General features: G+C 45.5%; 1 protein-coding gene across 1 annotated transcript in view; it reads left to right on the top strand.

Moving 5' to 3' along the window:
- The window catches only part of LOC144806311 (uncharacterized), a 53524-nt gene extending 36258 nt beyond the window's left edge, over positions 1 to 17266 (top strand). The window contains exon 3 of the mRNA XM_078672703.1: positions 11096 to 17266. Within this exon, the coding sequence (XP_078528829.1) occupies positions 12465 to 14534 (2070 nt within the window). The 5' untranslated portion in view covers positions 11096 to 12464 and the 3' untranslated portion in view covers positions 14535 to 17266. The remainder of the gene's footprint in view (positions 1 to 11095) is intronic.
- The last annotated feature ends 248 nt before the right edge of the window (positions 17267 to 17514 follow it).

Raw genomic sequence — 17514 nt, 5'->3', positions numbered from 1 at the left:
AAGTTCTGGAATCTGTGTGGATCCACAAATTTCCACCCACCCCGCGTTCCCCAAAGTCTTATGAGAAAAATGTACCTCACTTGTGTGGGTCGGCCTAGTGCATGCGACAGGAAACGGCGCAAAACGCAACGTGGTCTTAACTCAATTTTGCAATGAAAAATTACCCTTTTTTGGCAAAGTGCCTAGCTGTAGTTTTTTAACCCTAGCGCTGCCGGCACCTAGGGAAACCTAGTAAACATATACAGTTTTGAAAACTAGACACCCAAGGGAATCCAGGATGGGGTGACTTGACTGCCTCCCACCAGGTACTGTTACCCAGAATCTCTTGCAAACCTAAAAAATTGCCCAAAAAAAACACATTTCCCCCACATTTTTGTGGTGGAAAGTTCTGGAATCTGTGTGGATACACACATTTCCACCCACCCCGAGTTCCCTAAAGTCTTATGAGAAAAATGGTACCTCACTTGTGTGGGTCAGCCTAGTACTCGCGACAGGAAACGGCGCAAAACGCAACGTGGTCACACCTCAATTTTGCAATGAAAAAGGACCCTTTTTTGGCAAAGTGCCTAGCTGTAATTTTTTAACCCTAGTTCTGCCGGCACCTAGGGAAAACTAGCAAACCTATACAGTTTTGAAAACTAGACACCGAGGATGGGGTGACTTGACTGCCTCCCACCAGGTTCTGTTACCCAGAATCCCTTGTAAACCTAAAAAACAAGCATTTGCAATGCAATAGGTCTCGCATTATGAAAGTTTGAGCTATTGGTCTTGTAAATGACAATTTTTTTATTTATGTGTTGGTTTTGAAAATAGCTACATTAATAGCTTTGTCATTTTCAATGCCAATAGTTATAACTTTCGCACATGTGACGACTATAGCATTTGTAATGCAACATGTTTTGTATTTACGTGACTTAGATGTATTGATATTACAAATAGCAACGGCTTTTAATTTTTTTAAATAATTAATACTTAAATAAAAGTGATTGTAATTTATATTGGCAATAGCTTAAATTTTTGTAAATAACGTTTGTGAAGATTATGTTCAGTGTATTTTATTGTGATGAAAATCCAAGAACAGAAGTGAAATAACATCTTTTTGTGACATTTGTAATAAAGCTTGAAACATTGAGAGAACATAATTGAACCAGTTGTTGTTGAATGGTTGCACAGATTGATGCTGTGGTGGTGGTGCTGCTGAGTTTTCTCTGAATCTGCACTCTGAATCTGCACCCACAATCTGCACCCACAATCTGCACCCACAATCTGCACCCACAATCTGCACCCACAATCTGCACTCTGAATCTGCACTCTGAATCTGCACTCTGAATCTGCACTCTGAATCTGCACCCTGAACCTGCACCCACAATCTGCACCCACAATCTGCACCCACAATCTGCACTCACAATCTGCACTCTGAATCCAATCTGCACCCAGAATCTGCACCCAGAATCTGCACTCTGAATCTGCACCCTGAATCTGCACTCTGAATCTGCACTCTGAATCTGCACTCTGAATCTGCACCCTGAATCTGCACCCTGAATCTGCACTCTGAATCTGCACTCTGAATCTGCACTCTGAATCTGCACCCACAATCTGCACCCACAATCTGCACCCACAATCTGCACCCACAATCTGCACTCTGAATCTGCACCCACAATCTGCACCCACAATCTGCACCCACAATCTGCACCCACAATCTGCACCCACAATCTGCACTCTGAATCTGCACTCTGAATCTGCACCCACAATCTGCACCCACAATCTGCACCCACAATCTGCACCCTGAATCTGCACTCTGAATCTGCACCCACAATCTGCACCCACAATCTGCACTCTGAATCTGCACCCACAATCTGCACCCTGAATCTGCACCCTGAATCTGCACCCACAATCTGCACCCACAATCTGCACCCTGAATCTGCACTCTGAATCTGCACTCTGAATCTGCACCCACAATCTGCACCCACAATCTGCACCCACAATTTGCACCCACAATCTGTACCCTGAATCTGCACCCTGAATCTGCACCCACAATCTGCACCCACAATCTGCACCCACAATCTACACTCTGAATCTGCACCCACAATCTGCACCCACAATCTGCACCCTGAATCTGCACCCTGAATCTGCACCCACAATCTGCACCCACAATCTGCACCCACAATCTGCACCCTGAATCTGCACTCTGAATCTGCACTCTGAATCTGCACCCACAATCTGCACCCACAATCTGCACCCACAATCTGCACTCTGAATCTGCACTCTGAATCTGCACCCACAATCTGCACCCACAATCTGCACTCTGAATCTGCACTCTGAATCTGCACTCTGAATCTGCACCCACAATCTGCACCCACAATCTGCACTCTGAATCTGCACTCTGAATCTGCACCCACAATCTGCACCCACAATCTGCACCCACAATCTGCACCCACAATTTGCACCCACAATCTGTACCCTGAATCTGCACCCACAATCTGCACCCACAATCTGCACCCACAATCTGCACTCTGAATCTGCACCCACAATCTGCACCCACAATCTCCACCCACAATCTGCACTCTGAATCTGCACTCTGAATCTGCACTCTGAATCTGCACCCACAATCTGCACCCACAATCTGCACCCACAATCTGCACCCACAATCTGCACTCTGAAACTGCACCCACAATCTGCACTCTGAATCTGCACCCACAATCTGCACCCACAATCTGCACCCTGAATCTGCACCCACAATCTGCACCCACAATCTGCACTCTGAATCTGCACCCACAATCTGCACCCACAATCTGCACTCTGAATCTGCACCCACAATCTGCACCCTGAATCTGCACCCTGAATCTGCACCCACAATCTGCAACCACAATCTGCACCCTGAATCTGCACTCTGAATCTGCACTCGAATCTGCACCCACAATCTGCACCCACAATCTGCACCCACAATTTGCACCCACAATCTGTACCCTGAATCTGCACCCTGAATCTGCACCCACAATCTGCACCCACAATCTGCACCCACAATCTGCACTCTGAATCTGCACCCACAATCTGCACCCACAATCTGCACCCTGAATCTGCACCCTGAATCTGCACCCACAATCTGCACCCACAATCTGCACCCACAATCTGCACCCACAATCTGCACCCACAATCTGCACCCTGAATCTGCACTCTGAATCTGCACTCTGAATCTGCACCCACAATCTGCACCCACAATCTGCACTCTGAATCTGCACTCTGAATCTGCACCCACAATCTGCACCCACAATCTGCACTCTGAATCTGCACTCTGAATCTGCACTCTGAATCTGCACTCTGAATCTGCACCCACAATCTGCACCCACAATCTGCACCCACAATCTGCACCCACAATCTGCACTCTGAATCTGCACTCTGAATCTGCACTCTGAATCTGCACTCTGAATCTGCACCCACAATCTGCACCCACAATCTGCACCCACAATCTGCACCCACAATCTGCACCCTGAATCTGCACTCTGAATCTGCACCCACAATCTGCACCCACAATCTGCACCCAAAATCTGCACCCACAATCTGCACCCACAATCTGCACTCTGAATCTGCACCCACAATCTGCACCCTGAATCTGCACCCTGAATCTGCACCCACAATCTGTACCCACAATCTGCACTCTGAATCTGCACTCTGAATCTGCACTCTGAATCTGCACCCACAATCTGCACCCACAATCTGCACCCACAATCTGCACCCACAATCTGCACCCTGAATCTGCACCCTGAATCTGCACCCACAATCTGCACCCACAATCTGCACCCACAATCTGCACTCTGAATCTGCACCCTGAAATCTGCACCCACAATCTGCACCCTGAATCTGCACTCTAAATCTGCACCCACAATCTGCACCCACAATCTGCACTCTGAATCTGCACCCACAATCTGCACCCACAATCTGCACCCACAATCTGCACCCACAATCTGCACTCTGAATCTGCACCCTGAATCTGCACCCATAATCTGCACCCACAATCTGCACCCACAATCTGTACCCACAATCCACACCCACAATCCGCACTCTGAATCTGCACCCACAATCTGCACCCACAATCTGCACCCACAATCTGCACCCACAATCTGCACTCTGAATCTGCACTCTGAATCTGCACCCACAATCTGCACCTACAATCTGCACCCACAATCTGCACCCACAATCTGCACTCTGAATCTGCACCCACAATCTGCACCCACAATCTGCACCCACAATCTGCACTCTGAATCTGCACTCTGAATCTGCACTCTGAATCTGCACCCACAATCTGCACCCACAATCTGCACCCACAATCTGCACTCTGAATCTGCACCCACAATCTGCACCCACAATCTGCACCCACAATCTGCACCCACAATATGCACTCTGAATCTGCACTCTGAATCTGCACCCACAATCTGCACCCACAATCTGCACCCACAATCTGCACCCACAATCTGCACCCTGAATCTGCACTCTGAATCTGCACCCACAATCTGCACTCTGAATCTGCACTCTGAATCTGCACTCTGAATCTGCACCCACAATCTGCACCCACAATCTGCACCCACAATCTGCACCCACAATCTGCACTCACCATCTGCCCTCTGCACACTGCACTCTGAATCTGCACTCTGCACTTTACATATGGTATGTTATGCTTACATACGTTCCATATATTATCCATGTATATGCCACATTTAGTTAAGAATATATGTTCTGTTTAGTTACATTACTTTGTTTGTATACCCTTTTATGCTGCTCTAAAGTTATTTCAATGGGTGAAATGCGGAGCCTGGGTAGCAGAAAGGAGAAGAATACAGTACAACTTAACAATACTAAATATATTGTAAAAAAACACAAAACGCTCGATTTCAAAGTGCTGTTGTTTCAGCTGCTGTATTGTAATTGTTGTTGATAGTTTAAGAATCTTCTAATAAACGACTAACGACCAAGTAAAACGGTTAAAAGGAAATGTAAAGAAAAAGAAAAGAAAGGGAAAACAAGGCAGTGCTGGGAGGGGGGCTGCGCACCAACTGAAGTGCTCTGGTTGCACGGCCTGCGGCCGTGTGAAGTGATAAGCCTTTGAAGTATGTCACGGCGCCTGAGGGGAGAGCAGAGTTCTGACGGCAAAGTTAGGGGAGGAGAAGTAAAGGCTGTGTTTGCGAGGGGAGGTGCTGGTGTGGGAGGAGTGCTGCTACGGCCTGGGGGAAGCTGGCTATGCAAGTTTATGGCCCAAAAGCACGTGCCTGTGGCCCGTGAACTTCATGAAAACGCCAGCAAAAAGCTGGTGGTTTCATGAGGATTTTGAGCACTTGAATTCTCGATCCCTCAATGCGCTTGCGCGCATTGTAGGTCACAAGACCTAAAAATTGCCAAAAAAACACATTTTCCCACACATTTCTGTGGTGGAAAGTTCTGGAATCTGCGTGGATCCACAAATTTTCACCCACCCCGCATTCCCCAAAGTCTTATGAGAAAAATGGTACCTTAGTTGTTTGGGTCGGCCTAGTGCCTGCGACAGGAAACGGCGCAAAACGCAACATGGTCACACCTCAGTTTCGCATTGAAAAATAACCCTTTTTCAACAAAGTGCCTAGCTGTAGTTTTTGAACCCTAGCCCTGCCAGCACCTAGGGTAACCTAGCAAACCTATACTTTTTTTAAACTGTACACGCAGGGGAATCCAGGAGGGGGTGACATGACTCCCTCCCACCAGGTTCTGTTACTCAGAATCCCTTGCAAACATAAAGAATTGTACAATAAAACACATTTTCCCCACATTTCTGTGGTGGAAAGTTCTGGAATCTGTGTGGATCCACAAATTTCCACCCACCCCGCGCTCCCCAAAGTCTTATAAGAAAAATGTACCTCACTTGTGTGGGTCGGCCTAGTGCATGCGACAGGAAACACCGCAAAACGCAAGGTGGTCACACCTTAATTTTGCAATGAAAAATGACCCTTTTTTGGCAAAGTGCCTAGCTGTAGTTTTTTAATCCTAGCTCTGCCGGCACCTAGGGAAACGTAGCAAACCTATACAGTTTTGAAAACTAGACACCCAGGGGAATCCAGGATGGGGTGACTTGACTCCCTCCCACCAGGTTCTGTTACCCAGAATCACTTGCAAACCTAAAAAATTGCCAAGAAAAACACATTTTCCCCCACATTTCTGTGGAGAAAAGTTCTGGAATCTGCTGGATCCACAAATTTTCACCCACCCCGCATTCCCCAAAGTCTTATGAGAAAAATGGTACCTTAGTTGTTTGGGTCGGCCTAGTGCCTGCGACAGGAAACGGCGCAAAACGCAACATGGTCCCACCTCAGTTTCGCATTGAAAAATAACCCTTTTTCAACAAAGTGCCTAGCTGTCGTTTTTGAACCCTAGCCCTGCCAGCACCTAGGGTAACCTAGCAAACCTATAAATTTTTTTAAACTGTACACGCAGGGGAATCCAGGAGGGGGTGACATGACTCCCTCCCACCAGGTTCTGTTACTCAGAATCCCATGCAAACATAAAGAATTGTACAAAAAAACACATTTTTCCCCACATTTCTGTGGTGGAAAGTTCTGGAATCTGTGTGGATCCACAAATTTCCACCCACCCCGCGCTCCCCAAAGTCTTATAAGAAAAATGTACCTCACTTGTGTGGGTCGGCCTAGTGCATGCGACAGGAAACACCGCAAAACGCAAGGTGGTCACACCTTAATTTTGCAATGAAAAATGACCCTTTTTTGGCAAAGTGCCTAGCTGTAGTTTTTTAATCCTAGCTCTGCCGGCACCTAGGGAAACCTAGCAAACCTATACAGTTTTGAAAACTAGACACCCAGGGGAATCCAGGATGGGGTGACTTGACTCCCTCCCACCAGGTTCTGTTACCCAGAATCACTTGCAAACCTAAAAAATTGCCAAGAAAAACACATTTTCCCCCACATTTCTGTGGAGAAAAGTTCTGGAATCTGCTGGATCCACAAATTTTCACCCACCCCGCATTCACCAAAGTCTTATGAGAAAAATGGTACCGTAGTTGTTTGGGTCGGCCTAGTGCCTGCGACAGGAAACGACGCAAAACGCAACATGGTCCCACCTCAGTTTCGCATTGAAAAATAACCCTTTTTCGACAAAGTGCCTAGCTGTAGTTTTTGAACCCTAGCCCTGCCAGCACCTAGGGAAACCTAGCAAACCTATACATTTTTTAAAACATGAGGCACAGGGTCAAGAGTGATTTGCATAGTGCCATGTCTGAACTGGTGTGGCGTGGTGAGCAAAATAACGATGGATTAAACCCAGATCTGTGGTTGTGGGTGAATATTTTGCCAATGTGCAACATTCCGTCCATCAGCTTATGTGTTTTATTTTTCCCAAAAAAACCCTGGCGTCTACAGGGCTTTTTGCCCCTCCCGGATGGGCAGATTGGGTGCTAATGCCACCAATCTGCCCCCCCCGGGGGGTTGAATGTCCACTAGACGCCAGGGAGTTTTTTGGGCAAATTTTAATGAGGGTGGGGGCTGCCCAAAACGGGCATGCCAATGCCCTCACCCTAATTAAAATGTGCCCAAAAAACTCCCTGGCGTCTACTGTTTGCCCCCCTGGGGGGCATATTGGCGGCTAATGCCCCCATCTGCCCCTAGGAAAGGCGGGAAGGCTATAAGTTTTGCGGAGGAGGGAGTGGGGGCATGAACACACCTGTTTTGGCCAGCTCCCACCCTAATTCTAATTTGCCTAAAAAAATCCCTGGCAACTAGTGGGCTTTTCGCTCCCCCGGGGGTTCCGATTGGGGGCTAATACCCCCATCTACCCCCCAGGGGGGCAGAAAGCCTACTAGACGCCAGGGATTTTATTGAGGACATTTTAATTAGGGTAGGGGTTGCCAAAAATGGGCATGCCAATGCCCCCACCCTAATACAAAATTTCCCAAAAATCCCTGGGGTCTAGTGGGCTTTTTGCACCCCGGGGGGCAGATTGGGGGCTAATGCCCCAACCTGCCCCTCAGGGAGTCTGAAAGTCCACTAGACACCAGGGAGTTTTTTGGTCAAATTTTAATGAGGGTGGGGGCTGCCCAAAACGGGCATGCCAATGCCCTCACCCTAATTAAAATTTGCCCCAAAAATCCCTGGTGTCTACTGGGCTTCCCCCCCCCCCGGGGGGCAGGAAGGCTGTAATATTTGCAGGGAAGTGGGTGGGGGCATGGGCATGTCTGTTTTGGGCATCCCCATCCTAATTCAAATTTGCCAAAAAATAAATCCCTGGCGACTAGTGGGCTTTTTGCTAATGCCCCCATCTGCCTCCCAGGGGGAGCAGGAAGCCTACTAGACGCCAGGGATTTTTTTGAGCTAATTCTAATTAGGTTGGGGGTTGCCAAAAACGGGCATGCCAATGTCCCCACCCTAATAAAAATGTGCCCAAAAAAATCCCTGGTGTCTAGTGCTCCATCTGCCCCCCCAGGGGGGGCATGAAGGCTGTAATTTTTTGCCAGGGAGGAGGTGGGGCATAGGCATGCCCATTTTGGGCAGCCCCCACCCTAATTCAGATTTGCCCCGAAATAACCCTGGCTTCTAGTGGGATTTTTACCCCCCCCAGGGGTGCAGATTGGGGGCTACAGCCCCCCAGGGGGGCAGAAAGGCTGTAATGGTGGCGCGGGTGGGGGCATTGGCTTGGCCGTTACAAGCAGCCCTCACCCTAAAAAAAATGGTGCAAAAACAAAATCCCTGGCGCTTAGTGGGCTTTCTGCCCCCCTTGGGGGGAAGATTGGTGGCTACTGCCCACTCTGCATCCCAGGGGGGGCAGAAAGGCTGTACTGGTGGCTTGGGTGGGGGCATTGGCGTGCCCATTTCGGGCAGCCCCCACTCTAAAAGAAAATGGTGCAAAAACAAAATCTGTGTCATTTAATGAGCTTTCTGCCCCCCGGGGGGCAGATTAGGGGCTACTGCCCTATCTGTCCCCCAGGGGGTGCAGAAAGACTGTAATTATTGTGGCTGAGGGGTGGGGGCATCGGCATGCCCTTTTTGGGCAGCCCCCACCCCTAATCCATATCCCATAAAAAATCCCTGGTGTCCAGTGGACTTTCTACCCACCGGGGGGCAGATTGGGGGCTACTGCCCCCATCTATCCCCCCAAGGGGGCAGAAAGACTAATGATGCCAACATTTTTATGGTGGAGCGAAGGCTCTTGCCCAGAGGCTGCTCCCCCCTTCCTGGTGCCTAGTGGGTGGATCCCTGCTTGGGGATCGCCAAGCAGGGATCCACTAAGGAGGGGTACCATTGGAAAGGGGAGAGTCTGCCCTTTCCAACGATACCTTTCCTGAGTTAGCCCCCTGAGCATGTAGAAACTCTAACTGAAAATGAGCCTCTAGGCTCATTTCAGTTTCGGTTTCACTGAAATGACGTCAGCGCGACGTGCACGCTGATCGTCATTTCAGGGAAACCAGAGGGGGTCTCGGGAGCTGAGGCTTTGGGGGAGAAAAGGGAATCCCTCTGGTGCCCGCACCAGAGGGATTTCCGGTTCTGGGTGTCATGATGAGCTGGGCTCATTATGAGCACATGTGCACTGTGTGCCATGACGAGCTCAGCTCGTCATGAGCACTCAAGGGGTTAATATCCCAGCTCCGGGTAGTGCTGTAGTCTAGGCATGCAGAGTAATTCAGGGGTCGAGGGGTGCTTCAACAGGGTCAAAGTCTATTGTCACTTTCCCCTTTGCATAATTTCTCAGACTTTGTATTACAGACTTATTACAGACTCCAATGTCTCAGCGACTTACGGACAGATCAACCTTAAGTACTCGCCACACACCTCTTTCAACTTGTCACTCACTACTCACTGTTCATTGCTTGTTCGTTGCTATTCGTCGCTGTCAAGAGTACAAGGGAGAATGCTGGCAATCCTTGAGGAGCAAGAGCGGGATCCCGAGACAGTCCCACTACAGATGGCAGATGTAGGCACTTCCCTCCGCTCCTCGGCTCAGCTCTGCTCTGCTCAATGCTTGGTATATACGTAAAATCAGGCGGCAGTCCAAGGCTCCTCTGTGCCCTCTGTGCTCCTCTGTGCCTCTGTGCCCTGGAGCAGCCGCCGCACCAGCAGCACCGCAGGCCAAGCTTCCTTTGACCCCTGCAGCGGCCGCCGCACGAGCAGCACCAGCAGCGCCTTAGCACAGCGGTGCCGGCGGCGGACGTTCCTGCCCCCACAGCGATCCATAGAACTTAAAGAGCCCGTATAACAGGACGCGGGTGAAGCGGGAGAAACCTTCGGCAGTGGGAACCGGTCACAAAGCAAACCCTGGCAGTCGTCCCAGACTCCTCTCCGCTTGCTTGTCAACTCCTGCTCGGCTCGGCCCCTCGCCTCTACTCGATACGCTCTGCCGAATTACAGGCCGACAACGACTGTGAACACCAACAGAGGGAAGAATTGTGTGTTTCCCCCAGTTAGATAAAAAACAGCATAAGTCTTGGCTGCTTCTGCTGCACCCAGAGTCTTATGTGTCTTTTCAGTCTAATTTTTCTGTCTGGAAAAAAATTGTGTCCTGATTTTCTGCACCCAGTAAATCCAGGTGCAGAAAAACCTAACAACTGATAATCAAGTGGAATAAAATGAACACATGAAAGTACGCCTTGATTCATACTCTGGACCATAGTTGAGGGATTGGTCTAGGCATAATCCTTGCAGCACACAATAGATTTGCTTGAAATTTGCTTGAGATTTGCCAAAACTCAAAAGTCAGGATACCAGCTACAAGTAGGTGGTAACTCAGGGCAGGGTAAAACGCCTGTTGTCCGTGGAGGAGTCATTCCGTTCCCAGAAATCTGCATTACAAATTAATTAATAGTATATATCTGTTTGGTGCCAGTCCATACGACTTTAATATTTGTCTTTGGGATTCTATGTTACAACTCCATTGGGTACATGTATCCTTAATAAAAAATGTAAAATTCTACAAATCCTCACTCCTACATCCAAGTACTCTCATGCTACCATTCCACACTATGCTCTGTCTGAAAAACAGCTCAACATTTTCAAAATTCTGCATTGATTTGGCTTGTACATTATATTTTTGGAAATGTACATGTATTAACTATTTAATTTTAATACTTTAGGTGATTGAAATTACGGACGAAGAAAGCAAGATTTAGCACTAAGCAACTGAATGTCAGTGCCATAAGAAGGATTATTTTGAAAAACTGAAGGACATCCAGCATTCTACGTTTAAACATTTTCCAAATATCTAAGTGTGTCGAGGAAAGTACTATACCTGTAAGTGAAGTCTCTAATTTTGCTTTTCATTAACCCAGAGCAAAGGCATTTCTGTGCACACAGCATCAGAAATAATTTAGAAAGACCACTTCAGCATCCTCATCTGAAATATTATCAGAAAGATCAATTGCCTCAGCATGACAGAATAACGTTCATCTAAAGCATCATGTAATTCTAGAGAGGAAGCACACACTGCATCAAAGAAAGTTACAACAAAAGTTTCTTCTGGATATCGCAAAGAAAAGACGCTGAAAGAAGACTCTGAAGCTGACACGTTAACAACCAAAAGATTGGAAAATCACCTTTGTTCAACAACCGTTTTAACCAGTTTCGCAAGTTTGAGACTATCTACCTCGGGATATAACACCTCGGCCCACTCTGCTCACTCTTGCGAAAACCTTAAAAGTTCACCATTTTATTGTGTTCATGACCATCTCAGATTGTTTCCTTTTTATTGAGTACTGTTCTGTAATTCTATGTAAATCGCCTCAACATTATCTGTTGTGCAGGAGTTATATGTAAAACTGTTAAATATAAAAATGGATTAAAGGAGCACCGTGGCGCTATAGCTAATGTAAATAAATCCTCATCTTCAGGACTACAAACCTTAACCTTACACCAAACATAGAATTGGTAAAAGGAGCTGATGTTCTGCGACTAATGATTTTCAATATTACTGTGCACGGTCTAACCCTCTCAGTTACTGCCTTTACGTCAGTGCAAAAAGGTACTTATCAGTTTATTAATTAAATATCAGACTAACACCTTATTACTGCATTGCTAAGAACCTATTCAAATAGACTTGAGAAAAACTTCAGTCACAAAATAAGTTGCTGCCGGATAGGCTATCACCTAAAGACTATTATCTGGTAGAAAAATGTCAACATGTGTTACAGGGCTGCTTCCAGACATTTTGCTCAATTCAAGTGTTAAGAAGATTACACACAATTTCTTTTAGAGATAAGTGCTGAACATTATCTAAACAAGCCCAACTCTAAAATCAGGTTCACCCTTACCGTGGCATATAAGCAAGAGAATACTAAACATAGAGATATTAACTCTAGGAATAAACCTTATAAAAACACGGACTGTGAGAACATATTCAGTGTTCAAACCCGCCTCAATCGAGGCAAAATAACCGAAGTTGGGGAAAAAAGTTACCTGTGCCAAAAAAGATACAGCCATAAATCTTATCTCACAGAATTTGACAGAATGCACACTGGGGGAAACCACTCTCAGTGCAATGTATGCCAAAAAAGTTTCAGGCGTAAATCTTATCTCACTGAGCATATGAGAATCCACACTGGAGAAAAACCTTATCAGTGCGCTGAATGCCAGAAAAGGTTTAGTATCAAACCGAGCCTATATCGACATGCATTAACCCACTCTTTGGAAAAACTTTACCAGTGCGGTGAATGCCAAAAAAGTTTCAACCGTAAATCTTATTTCACTGAACATATGAGAATCCACTCTGGGGAAAACCCTTATCAGTGCTCTGAATGCCAGGAAAGGTTTTGTAACAAACAAAGTCTTTCTCGACATGTAATAACCCACTCTGGCAAAAAACCTTACCAGTGCTCTGAATGCCAGAAATGTTTCATTTACAAAACCAGTCTCACTCGTCATAGAATAATCCACACTGGGAATAAACCTTATCAGTGCATGGTTTGCCAGAAATGTTTCATTGACAAAAACAGTCTCACTCGGCATAGAAGAACCCACACTGGGGATAAACCTTTTCAGTGCTCTGAATGCCAGAAATGTTTCAGTTGCAAAAGCAGACTAATTGAACATACAAGAATCCACTCTGGAGAAAACCCTTATCAGTGCTCTGAATGCCCAAAACAATTCAACCGTAAATCACTTCTAACTGCACATTTGAGATTCCACACTGGGGAAAAACCTTATCAGTGCTCTGAATGCCAGGAAAGGTTTTATAACAAACAAAGTCTTTCTCGACATACAATAACCCATTCTGTGGAACAACCTTATCAGTGCTCTGAGTGCCAGAAATGTTTCAGTATAAAAAGTAGTCTCACACGGCATACAAAGATCCACTCTGGGGAAAAATGTTATCAGTGCACTGAATGCCACAAATGTTTCAGTGAAAGAAGCTATCTCACTCACCATACAAGAACGCACACTGGGGAAAAACCTTATCAGTGCCCTGAATGCCCAAAAGATTTCAAACTTAAATCACTTCTAACTGCACATGTGAGGTTCCACACTGGGGAAAAACCTTATCAGTGCTCTGAATGCCAGAAATGTTTCAGTGAAAAAAGACATCTCACGCTGCATATACAAACCCACACTGGGGAAAAAACTAATCAGTGCTCTGAATGCCAGAAATGTTTCAGTGAAAAAAGACATCTCATGCTGCATATATTGACCCACACTGGGGAAAACCCCTATCAGTGCTCTGAATGCCAGAAATGTTTCAGTGACAAAGGAAGTCTTTCTCAACATACAATAACCCACACTGTGGAAAAACCTTATAAGTGCTCTGAATGCCCAAAATATTTCAAACTTAAATCACTTCTAACTGCACATGTGAGATTCCACACTGGGGAAAAACCTTATCAGTGCTCTGAATGCCAGAGATGTTTCAGTGACAAAATGAGACTCACTAAACATACAAGGATTCACACTTGGGTAAAACGTTATCAGTGCACTGAATGCGACAAATGTTTCAGTGAAAAAAGCAGTCTCACTCAGCATATAAGAACCCACACTGGGGAAAAACCTTATCAGTGCTTTGAATGCCACAAAGGTTTCAGTCAAAAAAACAGTCTCATTCATCATATAAGAACCCACACTGGGGAAAAACCTTATCAGTGCTCTGAATGCCAGATATGTTTCATTCAAAAAAGAAGTCTCACTCAGCATATAAGAACCCACACTGGGGAAAAACCTTATCAGTGCTCTGAATGCCACAAATGTTTCATTGGAAAAAACAGTCTCGCTCATCATATAAGAACCCACACTGGGGAAAAACCTTTTCAGTGCTCTGAATGCCAGAAATGTTTCAGTGAAAAACGCAGTCTCACTTACCATATAAGAATCCACACTGGGGAAAAACCTTATCAGTGCTCCGAATGCCAAAAATGTTTCAGCCAAAAATCTCATCTCACTGAACATGTGAAAATCCATACTGGTGAAAAAAATTATCAGTGCTCTAAATGTCAGAAAAGATTCAGCGGTAGAGATGGTTACAAGCGCCATAAGAAAACACACCATCTAAATAATTCAGTTCTCCGAATGCCAGAAAAGCATCAATTTTAAACTCAATTTCACTCTTCATGAGCAGACGCACACAGGGGTAAAACATTACCAATGCTGTGAATGCCAGAAATTCCTATTTGATAGGCACAGCCTCACTAACCATAAACGACTCTATACTGATGGAAAACCTTATGAGTGCTCTGAATGCCAGAAAAGCTGCAGAGAAAAACGGTATCTCACCATGAGAAAATTGACACTGGAGAAAATCCTTATGTCATAAAAGCTTGAATCTGAAAGACAGTGTTATGCTTCATGAGAGATGCCACTCTGGGGTAAAACCTTATGAGTGCTCGAAATGCAAGCAAAGTATTGGTTACAAATTACTTCTCACTTGACATGAGCGAACTCACACGAGGGAATAAAAGCCTTATGTGTTTTCTGAATGTCAGATAAGGTTTAGTCTTGAAAACTATGTCACTTCACAAGAGAGAAGTCACACTGGACTAAAGCCTTATACAGGTGGAGAAAGCCAGAAACATTTTACTCAGAAAGGAGATCTCACTAAACATGAGAAATACATCCACATGAGGTGAAAAATAAGGCGTATCTTGAGTTGCAGAAAAGCTTCTAACAATCTGACTTTACATGAGAGAGCACATATTGTAGTTGTAATAGGATTCATCAAAAAACTCCTGCAGGATAACTTAGGCTGCCCACATGCAACCTCCAAAGAAATTTCAGGCCTGGAAATATTTTTAATTGCAACAGAATCCACAATTTGAGTATCTGAAAGTTACACTACTCTCAAGGTCTTTACTTTAGACAAAGAAGTGTCAGTGGTTGCAAAAATCAACTGATTACTAAAAAAATCACAATAATAATGTCTTAAATTTTACTCCACCCAAAAGGTTTCTACTCACCCTTGTTTCTTAACATATGACTGATATCTATATTTTCACGATAAGATTAAGCCTATGCAGAGTTCCTCAATGAGGAACTCTGCAAAGTGATAAAAAACTCTGGCGGTCTACGCGGAGTTCCACTAGCAGTGGAGTGCGTAAGGGTCATGCCGTTTTTGGTGATTTTGATCTCCTGGTGTTTGTCCCGCCCTGTAAAAATAATCACGAATGGCACCATGTGCAGCGCAAGAGGGTGCAGCTGCTTCTACTCGAGCGGCAGCTTTGTCAATGTGAAGGAAGGTTTCTCAACGCGAGTGGTTGTGACCTGCCGCGACCACTCGCATTGAAAAATCCGACCACCCGCTTTGAGAAATAGCCCCAGGAGGTTGATTTTGCTCGCCAACTAGACCATGGCGGGCGCGAGCAAGTTAAAATCTCATCAGGAGGTGGATTTTCCCCGCTCCAGCACATGACGTTGAAGAGCGCGAGCGTAGAAAAAACCTTGCTATGCTTCATGAACCGGAGTTTTTAGGATCTATGCGAGCTCCGCGGAAAACTCCGCGAGCAGAGTTCACCACCCAGAATGAGATAATATACGACACCATGAAAACATAACAAACCAGTTACTTGCCTTCGTAACGCTCTTTCTGGTGGATACTCCTGTACCTGCAGATTCCTCACCTTGTGAATATCCCCCACACGCCAGACTGGGTCCTCCAACTTTAAAGCAGAGTAGGAGACAACATCCAGCTCAGTGTCGACATCATTCTGCTCCAGAAGTGACAAGCGGAGACTCCTATAAGCACTTTCCATGCGCTCTGTGAACAACTACAGAGGTCTATGAGTTCACTATCTCACGGGTCTGTATCACATATGCAGGCCCTGGGCAGATATTAATTCACCATTTTTATCATGATTAGAATTCAGATTAAGTCTTTTCATTTCCAAAAATTCTAATTGTATTCTCAGCAGCAAGGGTATATATAAATCGTTGAGTGATGACTGCGCAGTGCTCAAGATGAAAGTGATATGATGATAAAACAGTCCGATCCACATTTTGTACACAAAAACAGGGCTGTAAATACTTTCGTACAATACAACTTAAGCAAAGGCGATTCTTAGAAGACATAATTTATATGAAATAGTCCCTGTATAGTCAATGTTTCGACCCTTCCAGTTAATTACCGTGGTCTCATCAGGACGGTAGATCGGCGCCTCTCCAATTTGCCCATACCATGGTAGGGTAGGGGTCAGTTTGGGTGGGGGTTGCAATATCTGTCTTTTTTCCAGATGCTTGGAAAAAGGCATCGATTTTGCCACTTCTAAAGACTCCTTCCCTCGATCCCTAAGATGTAAAGTATTACAGATCCAAATTGGTCTTTTCTCTTCCCGATGAAATTTTAGAAAAGGCCATGAATCAGGAGATCACCACCGTCTTCGAAAATACGGACTGTCTGGATCCTGCTCAACACGAGTTTAGACCTTACTACTGTACAGAGTCAACCTTATCGGCAGTGACTGAAGACATCAGATCCATTATAGATAGAGGAGATTAATGCAGCCTTGATCTAATTGGATCTTTTGGCTTTATTTGATACGGTTACCCATTTCTCTTTGGTAAGCCGTTTAGAAAATATAAGCATCAACAGTACTGGTCTGAAACTGACCAGGTTGTTTTTGTCAAACAGAGGGCAATTGGTACCTTTGGAAGATTTTACCTTTGCCCCATTTTCACTTCCTTGTGGGGTCTAGGGGATCTTCAATAAGTTAGACTTTGCCTAATGCCTACAGCACTACATTAATTGAACTAGTTCGATCCTGCTGGTTCTCTGCATTCTTTTATGCCAGTGATACCCAAATAGTGGTATCGGTTACTGCAGAACCTGAAAAAGTGGCAAAGGATTTTAGAACAAGTATGACTAGCATCGCTAATTGGATGCAGAAGAATTTCTTAAAATTGGATGCACAAAATAGTGCTATTTGGTAAGGATTCCTTCTGGAACACCTTTTGGAGGCCACACAGTCTCGAGCCCCTTCCACTCCCAGCCCAGAAGGCTAGAAATTTGGGTAGTCGTCTTTGACTCAAAACTCACTTTCATTGACCACTCCAATCAGGTAACCTCTTCCTGTTACCTTATGTT

This window comes from Lissotriton helveticus (genome assembly GCF_964261635.1).
Source record: "Lissotriton helveticus chromosome 1_1 unlocalized genomic scaffold, aLisHel1.1 SUPER_1_unloc_61, whole genome shotgun sequence".
NCBI lineage: Eukaryota > Metazoa > Chordata > Amphibia > Caudata > Salamandridae > Lissotriton > Lissotriton helveticus.
The sequence above is the reverse complement of the archived record's forward strand: the minus strand, read 5'-3'. Positions and strand labels throughout refer to the sequence as shown.